The following is a 16,434-nucleotide window of genomic DNA, read 5'->3' on the forward strand; positions in this document are numbered from 1 at the left end:
CATAAAGGCAAAAAAGTTTTAAATTCCAGAGAAGAAACAAGTTTTGCCTCTAACAGGTATTACCGGCTGCTATAGCAGAACGGAACCAGTAACCGAATCAGGGTTGATTCCTCTCTGAAGGCAACAGTTACATTTCTTGGATTTTTGAAGAAGATAAAGGTTGAAAAACAAAGAGTGTGCCATGTTGCCTATTAATCATACCAGCATCTGTGCCCTGATTAAACTCTGCAAACGTGGCAACTGGCCGTTCCTATAAACTTCCACACCACAGAGTACACTGTGGCTCCGCTCGAATGCGTACAGCTGCCTTTTTGCTGCGCCCTAAAAACGAAGGGCCTACGGGGGAATTCTGCTCGTCTGGAGCAGCAGTTCTTGCTGCCCTCTGGGGAAGAAAGCCAACGTTTGAGTAATCCGTGAGCCCACATCGTAATAGGTGACTTTCCCCAATATGCATCTTTAGCTATGAAATGCAGCTAGAGTAGCATTTAAAATCTAATCTTTGCCCAAAGGAAATAGCAGTTGAAGCTCAGTGGTCAACTGAAAATCAATCAAGAATATACAGGTAACATGGAAGGAAGGCCGTATACAACTCAGTGTTATGTAATGGTTTTATTCAATGATTCTGAGAAGTAGATACAAACATAAGGCAATATTCCTGATTGTAATGATTAAAAATTGCGATGTCTACTTAAAAAAAAATTCTACAAAGAAATAGCCTCAGAATGAGATAGAAAGTACTTATCTACTCAATGGCAAAACCACCAGGAAGGTAAATCATGAATATAAGCCACCACTTATTTTTTTTTTTATTAAACATATTTTAAAACTAAATGCACTTAAATTCTATAAAATGAGTGTCTTCGAAGTTAAGACAACTCAGTGATATGAGCCCATTAGTGGTATTAACCTATTTTCTATGCATGCACCCTGAAATGGCCAACAAATGGCCGACTGGATCACATCAGAGTTGATCATCAAACTCCACGCTGCTCTAGAAAGTTGGCTTGTAAAGTGATTTTGATGAATCTGCATCATAATCATCTGGACGAAGCCATTTTATGGTCAGAGGATCAGGAAAAAAGATCTCTTTAAAAGATACGGTCTATTTCTTTGCCCCAAGCTAGGACTGTATATGCAAATGCGTCTTCCATAATAATATGCAGCATCTTTCCTCTCATCTTTCTTTTTTCCCTTTTGAGCAAATTTTACTCTTTTGTCTGAGATTAATATTCATTTACAGGCTAAAAGCTTTGGGCAATATATGTCAAACAATAATCCGTTAGTAGAAATAGCCAAGAGAATGTTGCAGAATGTGATATAACTTCCAAGAAGCAAAGTTAATGTAGTTTTCCATGATGAAAATTTAAGAATTTTTCAAAATAAACGTGCCTCATAAAAATTTATGTATTACTGAGGCATGAATTTCCAAGTAGACTTAGACTTCTAACTGCCTGAGAGAATTTTGGGATATGATTCACATGCTGTGATTTTAGTCCATTTATTATATAACACCTACTTTGCTGGCCATGTAACTAAATTACAAATAGTATGTATTTCAAGTTAATACATATGGAATTCTGGCAAGCCAACAACAACGCATATTTCCAGTTAGCCCTTACAGAACATGGGTTTGAAAGGCACGGGTCCACTTACATACGGATGCATTCTTTTCTCTAGTTCACTGTATTGTAAGAATATATAACTGACTGTTTATGTTATTGGTAAGGCCTCCAGTCAACAGGGTGCTATTAGCAAAGTTTTGGAAGAGTCAAAAGTTATACGGGGATTTGTCGGTGATCCTAGCCTCCGCGTTGTTCAAGGGTCAACTATGTATCTGCTCTAACTTCCTTGGCCAACGGAGTTAAAGAAGAAATGCACATGTCAGAGGAAATGCACAGGCCTAGCTATTAGGCAATAAGAAGAACACTGGAGGAGGCCGGGGGCCGCGAAGACGACTCACCTTTGATGACAATCGAAGATGTACACAGAGCAGAGCCCGCGTCGTTTGACACTTTGCATGTGTACAGGCCAGCGTCGCCCATGCCCGCCTTCTTGACGTGCAGCAGGAGCGTATTGTTCTTGAATGCGATCTCACAGTTGGAAGTTGGGTGTAGCTCGATATTATTCCTGTACCATGCGACCGTTATAGGCTGGGAACCGGCAACACGGCCCTCGAGTCTGAAAGAATTCCCTTCCGTCTCTTCAACGGTCTCCGAGAGTTTTTTAGTGAAGCTTGGTGGAATGAGCCGCTCTGCAAGAAATTGCAAGGATATATGAAATGGAAGCCAGAGGCAGGTTACTCATAGGAGGCTTTCAGGAAAATGAGGTCCTCCTCTACATTAGAAGTTAATGCTGACTAACTAGATACAGTGAATAGCACACGTTTCTAAACATTTCCACCTCCTTCCACAAGCTTATTCTCAACTGTTCTCTGATTTATGGGATAAATGACAAAAATAGCTTATGACCACTTACAGAACTACATAGTAGTGTAAAAAAAAAGGGGGGGGAGTGGTCTTAGGGTGATGTAGGATATATACAATTCTAGAAAAATACAGATTTAAAAAGATCACTTGTTCTCTAGAGAAACTTATTTCTTCAACATTTTTTAGAAGATTTTATTTATTAGAGAGAGAGAGACGGAGAAAAAGAGCAAGCATGAAATGCGGGAGGGTCAGAGAGAGAAGGAGACTCCCTGCTGAGCAGGGATTCCCGACTCAGGACTAGATTCTGGGACTCTGGGATCACAACCTGAGCAGAAGGCAGTCACTGAATCGACTGAGCCCTTCAGGAACCCTCTTCTTCAACATTTTTATGTCATTTGTTTATAACTGTCCTAAATTTCACTGTCCTAATAGAAACTGTCCTAAATTTCACTGTCCTAATAGAAATTGCACCCTTAGGAGAGAATAGGAAACAATTATGTTTTGTTGGACCGCATGCAAAATAAACGATACCTTTTATGTTAAGTTGAGCTGTGCATGAGTCCTTTCCCACTTCATTCACAGCATAGCAGGTATATTGCCCAGAGTCTCCCTTGTCTACTTTCAGAATTGTCAGGTGGGCCGTGTTTTCTAGGTAACTGATCTGGTAGTTTCCGCCACTTCGTATCTCTCTGTTGTCTTTGGCCCAAGCGACCTTTATTGGTTGCGTCCCAGTAACATGGCACTCAAAGTCAGCACTGTCCCCGACCACAGCATCCACAGGGGCAACAGGGATGTCAAAGAATGGTGGGTTCTTCCCCACTAAGAACAGAGCAGAAGGACACAGTTTCAGGCTCCGTAGCCATCCCATTTTACAGAAATAGTGGTGTTTTCTCCTTAATTTTGATGACAGAAATTTTAATTATAGAAACAGAAGTTGAAGTGGCCACAAACCTGTGAGAATGAGTCTGGCACCAGAAGAAGCAGACCCTATAGGATTTGTAGCTGTGCAAGAATACTGGCCCGCAAGGCTCCGGTCTGTTTTAAAGATGTTAAGAGTGGCCACATTATCTAAAAACGATGTTTGTACATTTGGGCTGTCTTTCAACGGCTTGCCGTCTTTATACCAAGACACCGAGATAGGCTCTGATCCATGTATGGTACATTCAAACACAACCGGCAGTCCAACTGTTTCTTGAACGTCTCGCAATTGCCGAGAAAATGATGGTGGCAGTTTTTGCTCTGTAGGAACAGAGTTAAAATACTGAGTACTTCTGGATAGATTTTTAATTTGCTGACTATCCTTCTCAAAATGATTGTTGTATGGATAATAGTATGTCTACAAAAATATCAGGAGGCATTAACAGCTCTTGAACTAACTTTGATGCAAAGAAAAACATATAAACTTTTGGAGCAAGATTTTCACTCTGTGGTCTCCCTAATGCACACTAGGTACAAAACTATGAAAGCCCAAAAAGCAACTGACTGGCTTAAGGTATGTCTCCAGGCACGCAGAAGATTCTCCTACTTTTTAAGACTGACTTGTGGCAATTTTAATGGGACACTCGTGAAGTGAAATTTTTAAAATATGGTTACTCATTTTTCTTAAAGATTTAATTATAGAGACAAGTGATTCCACGATCCTTCCAATGGAAGATTTAGTCCTCTTATCTCTCCCAGCTACAGAAAAAGATAAGCCACTAACTGTAGACAGAATTTCTTAAGCAGAAGATTTTGCCTTGGGCAAGATTTTCCTAAAGAGAAGTCCTTCACCAGATATTTTAAATCTTGTTCCAAAGAAACACATATTCATTCACTTTTAAAACATCGCAATCACCTTGAACAGTAAGGAACGTTGATGAAGAAACTTCTCCCACACTGTTTTCAGCTCTGCAGATATATTCTCCACTATCACTACCATCAACCTGGTTGAAAACCAGCGTAGCGACATTGTTCCTAAAATGCATTTTGCAGGTGGAAGTAGGTCTTAATTTGGTATCTCCTTTGTACCAAGACACCCCAATTTCAGGGGTCCCAGCAATTTGGCACTGTAAAGAGGCAGAATCTCCAACGGTCACCTTAACAGGCTCCAACTGCTTGACAAAATACGGTGGTTCTGCAGGCAAGAGAGAGAATTAGTCATGAAAAGACGTGCCAGAGTGATTATTTATATATGATGCTGTGAAGGCAGGGTCGTAACAAACCTAGTATCAGTATTTGTGCCGAACAGGAATCTTTTCCAGAAGCATTTTCAATGTAACAGTTGTATTGTCCTGCATCCTCCACTGTGCTACTTGGAATTTCCAGGATTGCAGATTTTTCAGTTGTGGTTATATTACACCTCTGAGAAGGAGTTACGTTTATGCCATTTTTCTTCCATGTAACCGAAATGGGAGGAGTTCCAGTGTACGTGCCCTCTAGAATCAGGGGTTTTCCTTTCTCTATGCTGTAGTCATTGAGCCTCTTCACAAATTTGGCTGGCGCTGTAGTAAGCAAATGGAAAATACGAAGTCAAACACACATACATTCAGATATAGACACAGCTGTTACTCCACGTAAGTTAGTTGTAACAATGCAGACTAGCAAACCAACCTTTTACATAGAGATGTGCTGTACAAGAAGCTCTGCCGGCCTCGTTACTGACTATGCAGGTATATTCTCCACTCTGTGTTGTCTCTACATCAAACAGCTCCAGCTCAGCCACGGAATCCTCCAGAGACACATTACACCTGTCCCCTGGTACTAATTCACTGCTACCCTTGAACCAGCTGACGCTGAAAGGAGGTGTTCCTTTTATGATGCTTGTGAAAGTTACATTGGCTCCCGTTAAAACATCCATGGCCTCAGGTTTCTGAACAAAGGATGGTGGTTCTAAACAAAAATGACATACCAAGAGCAATTTAATATTTTTGAAGTTTGATGATAAACATGCTTAATACATTATGAAATGCAGTTCTATTTTCCTGTGGTTTTAACTGACCTCGCACGGTCAAAGGAGCGCTGCATTCATCAGAACCAGCCACGTTAGTAGCTACACACGTGTAGTCCCCGGCATCTGATTCTTCTAGCATGTTCACAGTTAAAGCACAAGTGTTATCTGTCAGGGTGGTCTGGTATTTCCTTCCACTGCTGATCTCGTTTCCTTCATGGAACCAGGAGACAGAGATTGGCGGTGACCCATAGACTTTGCACTCCATTACAACTGAGGAACCTGACAGACCATTCGTCTCTTTCAATTTTCTCGTGAATGAAGGAGGAACAGCTCGGTCTGAATGTGATAAAAATCAAACAAACAAGGGACATCAGTTATACAATGATTTGAAGAGAGAATTATTGTCTCTTTGATGGAATACCCCTAGATTCAGGGGCTTTTTTTGCCAGGGTATCAAAGAATTCCCTCTGAATTCACACCGTTGAAAGCCTTGAGAATCAATGGGCAAGATGTGCTAGCTGACGTGGGAGGGGTTCTGGTCTCTCATCACTGTGAACCACCATATGGTGAATTACTCCAGCATAAGTGATAGTTAAAGACAACTTTATCCTTCTCTGGGGATTAAGTTTTACTCCTACCACTTTGAATTGTGGAAATTTTTCCATGAGAAAGGGTTCTAACTTTTGAACTTGGTTTTCTTCCAACTCTACAGGGATGTGACCTCTGATTTTGGAGATGCAGAGGAGATCAGATTCATGTTCTGCTGTAGAAGATGGAGCTTCCCATACACATTTATGTAAATCAGGGTCTACATTATGATAACATTGAGATAAAAGCCCAACCAACCAACCTGAAACTTGAACTGAGGCTGTACAGCTGTCTTTGCCAACAGGGTTTTGCACCTCGAAACTGTATACACCACTGTCACTAGGTGCAACATTGATAATCTTAAGGCCAGATACTTTGTTGAAGAAGCTTATTTTGTATTTGCTGTCACTTGTCAGTTCTTTTCCATCCTTAAACCACCTGGTACTGAGTTCGGGTGTGCCAGTGACTGTGCACTCCAAGGTACAGGTATCTCCTGTGGTAACTCTAATGGATTCTGGCTTTTCCACAATCGCTGCAGGTTCTGGAACGAGATAGAAATTGCATTCAAAATTTACATTCAAACTGAAAAGCTTAAAAATACACAGATACTAGTGTGTATTTGTATTCACGGTAATATTCGCGGCAATGTTCTATTCGTACTAACCGAGAACGGATAGTGTGGCGAAGCACTCTTGCATTCCAGCATCGTTTTTGATCTGACAGGTGTACTTCCCAGCATTGGCTGTTTCTGCTCTTGCGAACTGTAGGGTTGCAATGTTTTCTGAATAAGAAACCCATATGTTGTCACTTTCTCTAACAATCTCCCCCTTATCTTTGAACCACACCACTGATATTGGCTCAGCGCCTTCAATAGTAGTCTGTAGCTGAACTTCTTCACCAACGATGGTAGAAACATCACTGAGCTTCTTCACAAATCTTGGTGGTGCTGATGAAAAAGAGACAAATGGTTTAAAACGTGTGGGGCTAGTAGTACCTCCCTCAAGCCATGCAATGCTAGGAATTCCACTAGTGATAATAATGTTTCCATTTCTTAAATCAGAGGTATTTTTGGTGAGTGGGAGCAGGGACATGTTAGAGTTTATATTAAGCCAAAAGGGTCAAATGTCTTGTCCTCTCTAGCTTTCTGAGTTCAATGAAATCCATTGGAAAACTGTCTCAAATGATCTTTGGTAGGACTCAGATGTGGGATGCACACTAAACAACAAAGGACTTGAAAGAGAAAAAAGGGAAAGTAGAAGACACAGCTAGTGATAAAGAACTGGGCAATCACTAAGAAGCTAACAGAGCATTAAAATTAGAGGGAAGGAAATTAGAAGGGAAATGGCGGACAGAAAAGAATGAGACCATTCTAACCTTTCAGAGTGATGGAACCAACACAAGTGTCACTCCCCACATCGTTGGTGGCTTTGCACTGGTATTCCCCCATGTCTGCAGCATCAACATTCAGGATGTGAATACTTGTCAGGAAGTTCTCAGACATGATCTTGTACTTCTTGCCGCTCCTAAGTTCTCTCTTATCTTTATGCCAAGAAACTTGAAATGGGGGAGTACCCTGAAGCTCACATTCGAGATGAACATCAGCTCCTTTCAGCGTCTCAACAGGATGAGGCTTTTTGCGGAAAACAGGTGGTTCTACAATTGGAAGGTAATTAAGTTAGAAAAGAAAGGAAAATCAGGATGTATCCTGTAAGTATATAGTTTCAAGTAAGAATCAGTTTTCCATTCCATCATAGAGACAGAAAATATCACTTTCAATTTTTGATTGTATCCTTCAAAAATTTTAAGATGTTGCTGAAGAGTCAAACAGGGACCTGAGAGGACAGCTAGAGAGGAGTCCAATGTGAAAAACATGAATGAAGAGTAAGATCTGACCTTTAACTTTTAAGGAAGTGCTGCTGCTTGCGCTGCCTGCTGCATTGCGGGCCTCACATGTGTAGTCTCCGCTGTCCTCAACACTGAGGTTGTGCATTTCCAACACTGCCACCGAGTCAAGGAATGACATTCTGAATTTACTGCTCTCTTGAATTTCAGTCTCGTCTTTGTACCATAAAACTTTGATTTCTGGAGACCCTCCTATTTTACATTCATATCTTGTGTATTCATCCTGTTTCACAATTCTTGAAGTTTCTAGCTTCTTAATGAACCTGGGTGGTTCTATGGAACCAACAGGGAAAACACAAGGTAAGGGATGGAAAAGACATGTATAACTCAAGATGAAGTGAAAAAAGGAATCCCTCTGTCAGAGAAGACTTTAACTTCAGAAAACATATTTATTTGATGCAGTTCAAGGAAGAATAGTTAATAATTAGTAGTTGAGAATGGTTAAGTTTAATCTAAGTAGAAATTTCTTAAAATAAAATGCATGTATTTCTGTAAGCAACCACATCAAATGTTATTGCAAACGGAAAGAGGAAAATACATTAATCTGTACTGTTTGATTTTCCTCCCAGCAAAAGAATCATATGTTTAGTGCAAGATCAGAGGCACAGGCTATATCTGGTGTTGGAAGCACTCTGAAGTGCACAAGGAATAAGAGAGTTTGACTACTCTCCTGTATGTGAAACAGTGGAGGTGTATCTCCTATGGTTGCAAAGATACCAGGTATGTACGATGAGGAATCAGAATAACAAAACTGGGCGAGGTATCATAATATTTATGCCAATTTCTCTTATAGACCTTAAATAGGTATTTCTTCAACTCTCATAATTTCCCTTCAAAGTGAGGGAGAGCAAGGCTTTCTTTGTTAGTGAAGCAAAAAATTCAAGCTCAGAGAAATAAAAATGATCAGGAGTAGGTCATAGAGCAAATGGGCTGCTAAATACAATTCTATTTTAATTTCAAGATATCTATAAACCATCCCCACAAAAACCCTGAAAAATTCTCTAATGGATTAGATCAGTAGCTCATTGAGTTAAGGATTTAATTTCTGACAATGGCAGCCATGAACTTGCTACAGAAAGATATGGTTGCCTTCCATAATGTTGGATCTTGATGTTCTCCCTAGCCCTCTCACTTCCACTATTATTTAAGTGGGGGCTAGTGGAGGAAGAGAGGTTTGCACAAGCTGACTCTTCTTGAAGGGCTTGTTTGGGATCTGCTATCCCGTAGAGTGACAAAATCCACTAATTTACAAACTACTGTCAAAAATAAGTCATTTGAGGTCACTTCCCTTTTTTGTCTCAAGCTGATTTCTTTCAAACTTGGATTTCCTTGCAATTCTGTGAAAATCTTTGGTTCACTATTTCCCTAGTCTCTATCTTAAGCCTTTGAAAATGGATGTCCAGTCTGTGTTCTATCAGTTTTATATTTTTTAACAAAAAATTTTAAAACTTGACCCCATTTGGAAGGCCCTAGATCCATTTGATCTCTTCTAATTACTAGACCATGGTCCTAAACATAACTTTCAAGCACGCCCTTCCTCTTGTATTTCAAGATATTGAAAACATAAAAGAGATGTTGCTTCTTGACTGGAACAGGTACCTTGTACACCCAGGTGAGCAGAACAAGAGTCTTTTCCAGCGACGTTGCTTGCGTAGCAGGTGTACTGCCCGGCATCGCCTTTGCTTACTTTGAGAACTGTCAGAGTGGCAGTATTTTCAACCAAAGTCATCTTGTAGTTGCCTCCAGGGCGAATCTCTCGGTTATCTTTGGCCCAAGTGATTTTGATGGGTGCAGTTCCAGTTACATGACATTTAAAAGAACCACTTTCTCCAAGAGCAAGATCTACTGATACAGGCTTTAGATCAAAGAAAGGAGGCACTTCATGTTCTGAAAAGGATGAAGACCAACATGGTGACTTTGGTTTTCATGCTCCCGAACATGGAGCAGAAACTAAGTAGCACCAGTCCTTTGGCGGCCCACAGCAGTGAAGCTTTTATAATGAAGAGGGTAATGTGATGAGCTACTCACCTGAGAGAATGAGTTTGGCACTAGAAGAAGCAGTTCCAAGAGGATTAGAAGCTGAGCAATTGTACTGACCAACATGGCTCTGGTCAGTTTGCAAAATCTGAAGGGTTGCTACGTTATGAACAAAAGACGTTTGCAAATTTGCATCATCTTTCAAAAGCACCCCATCTTTGTACCAAGACACTTGAAGAGGTTCTGAGCCATTGATGCGACATTCAAATGCAACAGGGAAACCAAGAGTCTCATGAACATCCTTCAGTTTTCTTGCAAAGGAAGGTGGAAGTTTACGCTCTGTAAAGAAGTTATAGATAACCCTTGTTTACAAGAGATACAACATCCACGACATATTTCAAGCCATTACAATTTTGATGTTCTTAAGAAAATGAGTCTGTCAGCACACAGCAAGACTTGGTAAACGAAACCATCGTCACCTTTGATAACAAGCACGCCGGAAGAAGCGACTGCCCCCACGCTGTTTTCTGCCTTGCATGTGTACTCTCCCACGTCGCTGTGGTCCACTTTGTTGATTACTAAAGAGGCAACGTTATTTTTAAATTGCATTTTATATGCAGGAGCCGATCGTAGCTTTGTGTGTTCTTTATACCAAGAAATTCTAATTTCTGGGGTTCCATCCACTTTACACTGTAAAGTCGTGGGTTCTCCAATGGTTGCCTCTACGTGTTGCAGAGGTTCAATGAAATAGGGTGGTTCTAGGGCACAAAGGATGATAATCAATCAATCACGCTACCTTGAAGAGGATGTTTTCAAAGCAGGAAAAGACAGCAACAAAAAGAGGTAACTTGTTAACACACCTAAGACAGACACCAGAGCTTCACAAATATCTTGACCGGCCTCATTTTCTATCAGGCAGCTGTACTGGGCATAATCCTCTATAGTGCTCTCTGTAATTTCCAGGATCGTCGATTTCTCTGTCATGGTAATACTGCAGTTCTGAGACTGTGAAAGAAGGAACTCATTCTTCATCCAGCTCACCGAGATGGGAGGTGTGCCAGTAAACGTGGCCTCAAGGACTATGGGGCTTCCAGTCTCCACGTTGAAATCAGCCAACCTTTTCACAAAGGTGGCTGGTTCTGTACGGAGGAAACAGGAGGGTGAAATTGGCATCTTCAAATGAAGACTTGGAAAGGAATTTTAAGAGACACATGAGTTGGAGAACAGAGCAAACCTTTCACAAAAAGATGGGCAGTACAAGAGGCACTGCCCGCGTCATTGGTCACCAGGCAAGAATAGTCTCCACTCTGCAACGGCTCCACCTCCAACAACTCCAGTTCTGTCACAAAATCTTCCAGAGAGATGGTGCATGACTCCCCTGACACCAGTTCCCTGCTGCCCTTAAACCATTTGACCTTGAACGGAGGGGTGCCTCTAAAGACGCTGGTGAAGATGAGGCTCGTTCCAGGTAAAACTTCCACAGAGTCGGGGATTTGTTCGAAAGATGGTGGTTCTGGAACCCCCACGGGAGGGAGAGGTCAAGAGAAAAAAAGGAAACTAGGTGAGATGGCGCTTTTGCTCCTCAAAGAAAAGGGAACTAAGACTACAAATGAAGACCAGATAGAGAAATTCCACGCGAGGCAGGCGCCACGTCACGTGGAAGAGACGTGAGGGCGGCTGCGGCCCGCCTCTTGCACACTGACCTTGCACGGTCAGGACGGCCGAGCACTCGTCAGAACCAGCCACGTTGGCAGCCACACACGTGTATACGCCTGTGTCCGAGGGCTCCAATAAGCTCAGATTCAACGTGCAGACATTTTCTGAAAAGCTGGACTGGCATTTAGGCCCGCTAACGAGCTCATTTCCGTCCTGAAACCAGCCAACTGAAATCGGGGCTGAGCCAGAGACTCGGCACTCCAGAACGGCCGAGGTCCCCAGGATGGCGTTCATGTCTTTCAGCTTGCGGATGAAGGAAGGAGGCACAACTCGATCTATGTGGAGAAGGGTAGTTTTCCATTTAAAGAGAAGCTTTTTTTTTTCTTTTTCCAGGAAAAATTATAGATTCGTAAAAACCTCACACTACTCACCCGACACGTGGACGGATACAGAGCAGGTACTTTTACCAACACTGTTTTTCACTTCAAAGCTATATAACCCCTTGTCACTCATTTCTGCACAAGGGATTTTAATGGAAGCCACTTTGTTGATGAATGTAATCTGATGTTTGCTGTCTGCAGATAATTCTCTCCCATCTTTGAACCACTTGACTGAAAGTTCTGGTGTTCCAGCCACTACACACTCTAAAGCAAAAGGATTTCCAGTAGTGACAGTCATGGGTTCTGGCTTCTCTACGATTCTGGCTTGTTCTAAAAGAAGAAGTATAGCGCATTGGAAATAAAGTCACCTTCCAAACTGAGAGTGTAATCAATATATAATGGGGTAAGAATAATATTTGCAGATGATGACCATGGGCCAATCAATGTGATTTTTTTCTCAGGTTGTACTTTGTTACTAACCTACTACAGTCAAGACTGCTGAACACTCTCTCATCCCAGCATCATTTTTGATTTGGCACACATATTTTCCAGAATCAGATGCTTCAGGGCTCCCAAGCTGGAGGGTTGCGACATTATCGACGAATGAAATCCTAGTGTTTTCACTCTCTCTGATGACATCACCTTTATCTTTCAGCCAGACAACAGAAATTGGCTGGAAGCCTTCAACTACAGCCCGTAACTCAACAGCATCCCCAACAAGGGTTGAGGTGTCGCTTAGCTTTTTCACAAACCGTGGGGGTTCTAATGAAAGAAATTTGTGGTTAGAGAAAAAAAGAATCACAGCCACAGAAGTTATTAGTTAAACAAGAAAAGATGAAAGGAAGAGACATATATTTTCGTGCCCGCTTATACAAACCTTTGAACTTGACAGTGCAAACACACGTGTCGCTTCCCACCTCATTAGTAGCTTTGCAATGATATTCTCCTACATCGGAAGTGTCAAGGTTAAGGATATGAAGACTTGTATCAAAATTTTTTGAAGTGATTTTAAATTTCTTGCTGCTTCGAACTTGCTTTCGATCTTTAACCCACACCACTTCAAATGGGGGGGTTCCCGAAATTTCACATTGGAAGATAACATCAGAACCTTTAAGAGCTCCTATTGGAGCAGGCTTCTGGGTGAAAACAGGAGGTGCTACCAGAAAAAAAGAAGATAAATGATGAGAAAATTTGCTTACTGAAAAGGAAAAATAGTATTTTAGAATCCAGGATCATTAAGAATGATTGGTGTGACCGTATGACAGTATGGTAATGCAAGAAATAACAATTCACAAAAACTAGTTCAAGGAATTGCAAGCAAATCCCCATAGGGAGTCTTGTTATTTTGGAGCTCATAACATTGCCGAAAAAGAATCCAATCAGAGGAGAAGAAAGCAGTTTAGGGTGTCTAACCTTTAACGGTCAGGGCTGTGCTGCAGCTGGCGTCACCAACACCATTATGAGCTTCACAGATATAGTCCCCGCTATCCTCAGTGCTGCCTTCATTGATGGTAAGCAGTGCCACAGAATTAACGAATGACATGTTGTATTTCCAACTTTCATGGAGTTCACTGTCATTTCGGAACCACACAACTTTGATTTCTGGGGAACCACTTATTTTGCATTCCAGTTGGATGGATTCTCCCTGCTTCACAACTTTAGAAGCTTCTAGCTTCTTAACAAACTTGGGAGGTTCTAGTAAATCAAAGGAAAAAACAGCTTGTGTTTGTAGTTGAAGATCCTATAAATACATATTTAAACTGGTTTATTAAGAATATACTTTCTGATTATTTTATGGTAAAATGTTATGCTTTCTATTAAACAAGCTTTTAATAGAGAATTTCATTGTTAAGCTTATTTTTGTAGTTTGGATATATAAGCTAAGATATATAAAGTAATGTATTATAGAGGTATTTGATCAAAATTTAGTAATGATAAATCAGAATGCCATATAACAGAAAATAGGAGAATGGATAGTTGAAACAGTATTTAACAAATTTCAATTAGACACTATCTGATAGGATCACACTTAGAGTTGACACTACTTTAAAGAACAATATAAAGACAAAACAGAACTTTGATTAATGTTTTCAACACTAATATACAAATTCTAACATGACCCAGTTAGTTTTTCCCACACACTTAAAAACTAAAGGAACTTTTAGAAGACCATTACACAAACGTGGGAAAGAACAGGTATTGGTAGGTGTCACGTAATGATACCTTTTACACTGAGTTGAGCTGAGCACATGTCTTTGCCAACATCATTGGTTGCTTGGCAAGTATATTGACCAGAGTCTCCTTTGCCTACTTTAAGAATTCTCAGATGGGGAGTGTTTCCCACACATGTGATAGTATAATTTCCTCCAGGTCGTATCTCCTTGTTATCTTTCGACCAAGTGATTCGCATTGGTTGAGCACCAGTAACATGACACTCAAAGTCAGCACTTTCCCCAGCAATGACATCAATAGATACAGGCTTGATGTCAAAGAAGGGAGATTTCTTAGGTTCTGGAAAATGAAAAGAAAAGGCAATGTGTGTTTTTGTTTGTTTTACTTTTTCCATTGGCCATTTCTACTCTGACAATGAATAAGAAGTCACGGTTTGGTTTGCAAAGGGAAAGATTAACATGGGAACAAACCTCTTGCTGTCAGTCTAGCACTAGAAGACGCTGTTCCAAGCGGGTTAGAAGCTGAGCAGGAGTACTGGCCGGAGTGACTCAAGTCCGTTTGCAAAATTTTTAAAGTTGCCACATTATCTACAAATGACGTCTGTAGATTTTCGTCATCTCGTAAAAGTACCCCATCTCTATACCAGCACACTTGGATGGGTGCAGAGCCATTTAATCGACAAGTGAGTGTAACTGGCAACCCAACAGTCTGTTCAATGTCTTTCAGTTGTCTTGCAAAGGAAGGTGGGAGTTGGCGCTCTGCAGGAAGACAAGCGATACTTGAGCCATCAGTAGATCAAACGAAAATTTCTCCACAAAGATAAAAGAATTAAAATTAAAAAATTTCCTCATTTCTGAATTCATATTATCACCTTGAATTCTGAAGACAGTCTTAGAAGAAGCAGTTCCTATGCTGTTTTCTGCTTTACATGTGTACTCTCCACTGTCATTAATATTCACTTTATTAAAAACCAGTGTGGCCACATTGTTTGTAAAATAGGTCCTGTATTCCGGAGTTGGCCGTAACTTAGTGTCTCCTTTGTACCAAGACACTGTAATTTCTGGTGTCCCAGCAACTTGGCACTGTAAAGAAACCGAATCTCCAACAGATGCCTCCAGGGGTTCCAGTTCCGTAACAAAATAAGGTGGTTCTGAAGAAGAAAGGATCACAGTCAGCCACTGGAATTAAAGAACACCAAACAAAGCATGCTTTGTGTTACATGAATGCCGATCATTTAGGAGAGAACATAAGACAACACACCTAACGTAGATACCAGAGCTTGGCAAACATCCCTCCCTGCCTCGTTTTCAATTTCGCAGGAGTACTGTCCTGCATCTCTTTTTGTGCTGTTCAGAATTTCTAGGATGCAAGTTTTCTCTGTTGTGACTATGCTGCATCTCTCAGATGGAGTTACGTTAACACCATCCTTTTTCCAGGCAACTGAAATCGGAAGTGTCCCAGTGTAGGTGCCTTCCAGAATTATGGACTTCCCTGGCTCTACAGAGTGATCACTTAACTTCTTCACAAAGGTAGCCGGTTCTGGTGAGGGACAAAGCACAACAATTAAACACGGTAAGAGTGCAAAGATGTCAGCGTAGAGAAAATAAGAAGGGCAAATGCACTTGAACAAACCTTTCACAAAGAGATGAGTCGTGCAGGACGTTTGGCCAGCATTGTTAGAAACCACACAAGTGTATTCCCCACTCTGAGAGATGTCAACATTAAATAATTCCAGTTCTGCCACAGTGTCTTCAAAATAAATGTTACACCGGTCTCCTCTCACGAGTTCTCTGGCGCCTCTGAACCAGCCGACCTTGAAGGGAGGGGTCCCTCGAATAACGCTTGTGAAGGTGACATTTTTGCCTGGTAGTATTTCCAAAGGTTCAGGTTCCTTCACGAAAGAGGGTGGTTCTACATAGACATGGAGGACAGTGAAAAGAGCCCGTAAGCTTCTCATTCAGTTGCGACTTTGAATTGAAAAGGAAGAGCTCTTTTGAATGTGCGTCAAATGGGTGCCTGGATGGGCACCCAAAAGAGAATTTGTAAGAAATGGTTTGTGTACGTAACACTGACCTTGTACAGCCAACGCTGCACGACATTCATCAGAGCCGGCGGCATTAGCGGCCACGCACGTGTAATTGCCCGTGTCCGAGGAGTCCAGAGAATTCAGCTGCAATGTGCAGACGTTATCGGAGAATGTGGTTTGGTACTTTGCTCCGCTGACAATCTTAGTTTTTTCATGAAACCAGGCAACAGAGATAGGTGATGACCCAGCTACTTTGCACTCCAGGATGCAAGAAGTACCCAGCACCCCAACAGTACCTCTCAGTCTTCGGGTGAAAGAGGGAGGGACCATTCGGTCTGTGTGAGGAAAGGCAAGAGATCATCATGGTTTGAAAGAGTA

At 41.3% G+C, this 16,434-nt stretch overlaps 1 protein-coding gene across 2 annotated transcripts in view; it reads right to left on the minus strand.

Moving 5' to 3' along the window:
- Nucleotides 1-16,434, minus strand: part of TTN (titin) — a 268,971-nt gene that overhangs the window by 170,271 nt on the left and 82,266 nt on the right. For both annotated transcript variants that reach the window (XM_087861792.1, XM_087861790.1), the window contains 27 exons: nt 16,104-16,391; nt 15,663-15,941; nt 15,291-15,569; nt 14,902-15,180; nt 14,501-14,788; nt 14,082-14,369; nt 13,272-13,553; nt 12,736-13,014; nt 12,339-12,620; nt 11,910-12,188; nt 11,526-11,813; nt 11,057-11,335; nt 10,683-10,961; nt 10,302-10,580; nt 9,874-10,161; nt 9,445-9,732; nt 7,837-8,118; nt 7,318-7,596; nt 6,608-6,889; nt 6,206-6,484; nt 5,404-5,691; nt 5,016-5,294; nt 4,628-4,906; nt 4,261-4,539; nt 3,378-3,665; nt 2,958-3,245; nt 1,961-2,251 (listed from right to left, as the gene is read on the minus strand). In XM_087861792.1, the coding sequence (XP_087717918.1) occupies nt 1,961-2,251; nt 2,958-3,245; nt 3,378-3,665; nt 4,261-4,539; nt 4,628-4,906; nt 5,016-5,294; nt 5,404-5,691; nt 6,206-6,484; nt 6,608-6,889; nt 7,318-7,596; nt 7,837-8,118; nt 9,445-9,732; nt 9,874-10,161; nt 10,302-10,580; nt 10,683-10,961; nt 11,057-11,335; nt 11,526-11,813; nt 11,910-12,188; nt 12,339-12,620; nt 12,736-13,014; nt 13,272-13,553; nt 14,082-14,369; nt 14,501-14,788; nt 14,902-15,180; nt 15,291-15,569; nt 15,663-15,941; nt 16,104-16,391 (7,638 nt within the window). The remainder of the gene's footprint in view (nt 1-1,960; nt 2,252-2,957; nt 3,246-3,377; nt 3,666-4,260; nt 4,540-4,627; nt 4,907-5,015; nt 5,295-5,403; nt 5,692-6,205; nt 6,485-6,607; nt 6,890-7,317; nt 7,597-7,836; nt 8,119-9,444; nt 9,733-9,873; nt 10,162-10,301; nt 10,581-10,682; nt 10,962-11,056; nt 11,336-11,525; nt 11,814-11,909; nt 12,189-12,338; nt 12,621-12,735; nt 13,015-13,271; nt 13,554-14,081; nt 14,370-14,500; nt 14,789-14,901; nt 15,181-15,290; nt 15,570-15,662; nt 15,942-16,103; nt 16,392-16,434) is intronic.

Source organism: Ursus americanus, chromosome 1 (genome assembly GCF_024610735.1).
Source record: "Ursus americanus isolate L20-20 chromosome 1, mUrsAme1.1.p, whole genome shotgun sequence".
Taxonomy (NCBI): domain Eukaryota; kingdom Metazoa; phylum Chordata; class Mammalia; order Carnivora; family Ursidae; genus Ursus; species Ursus americanus.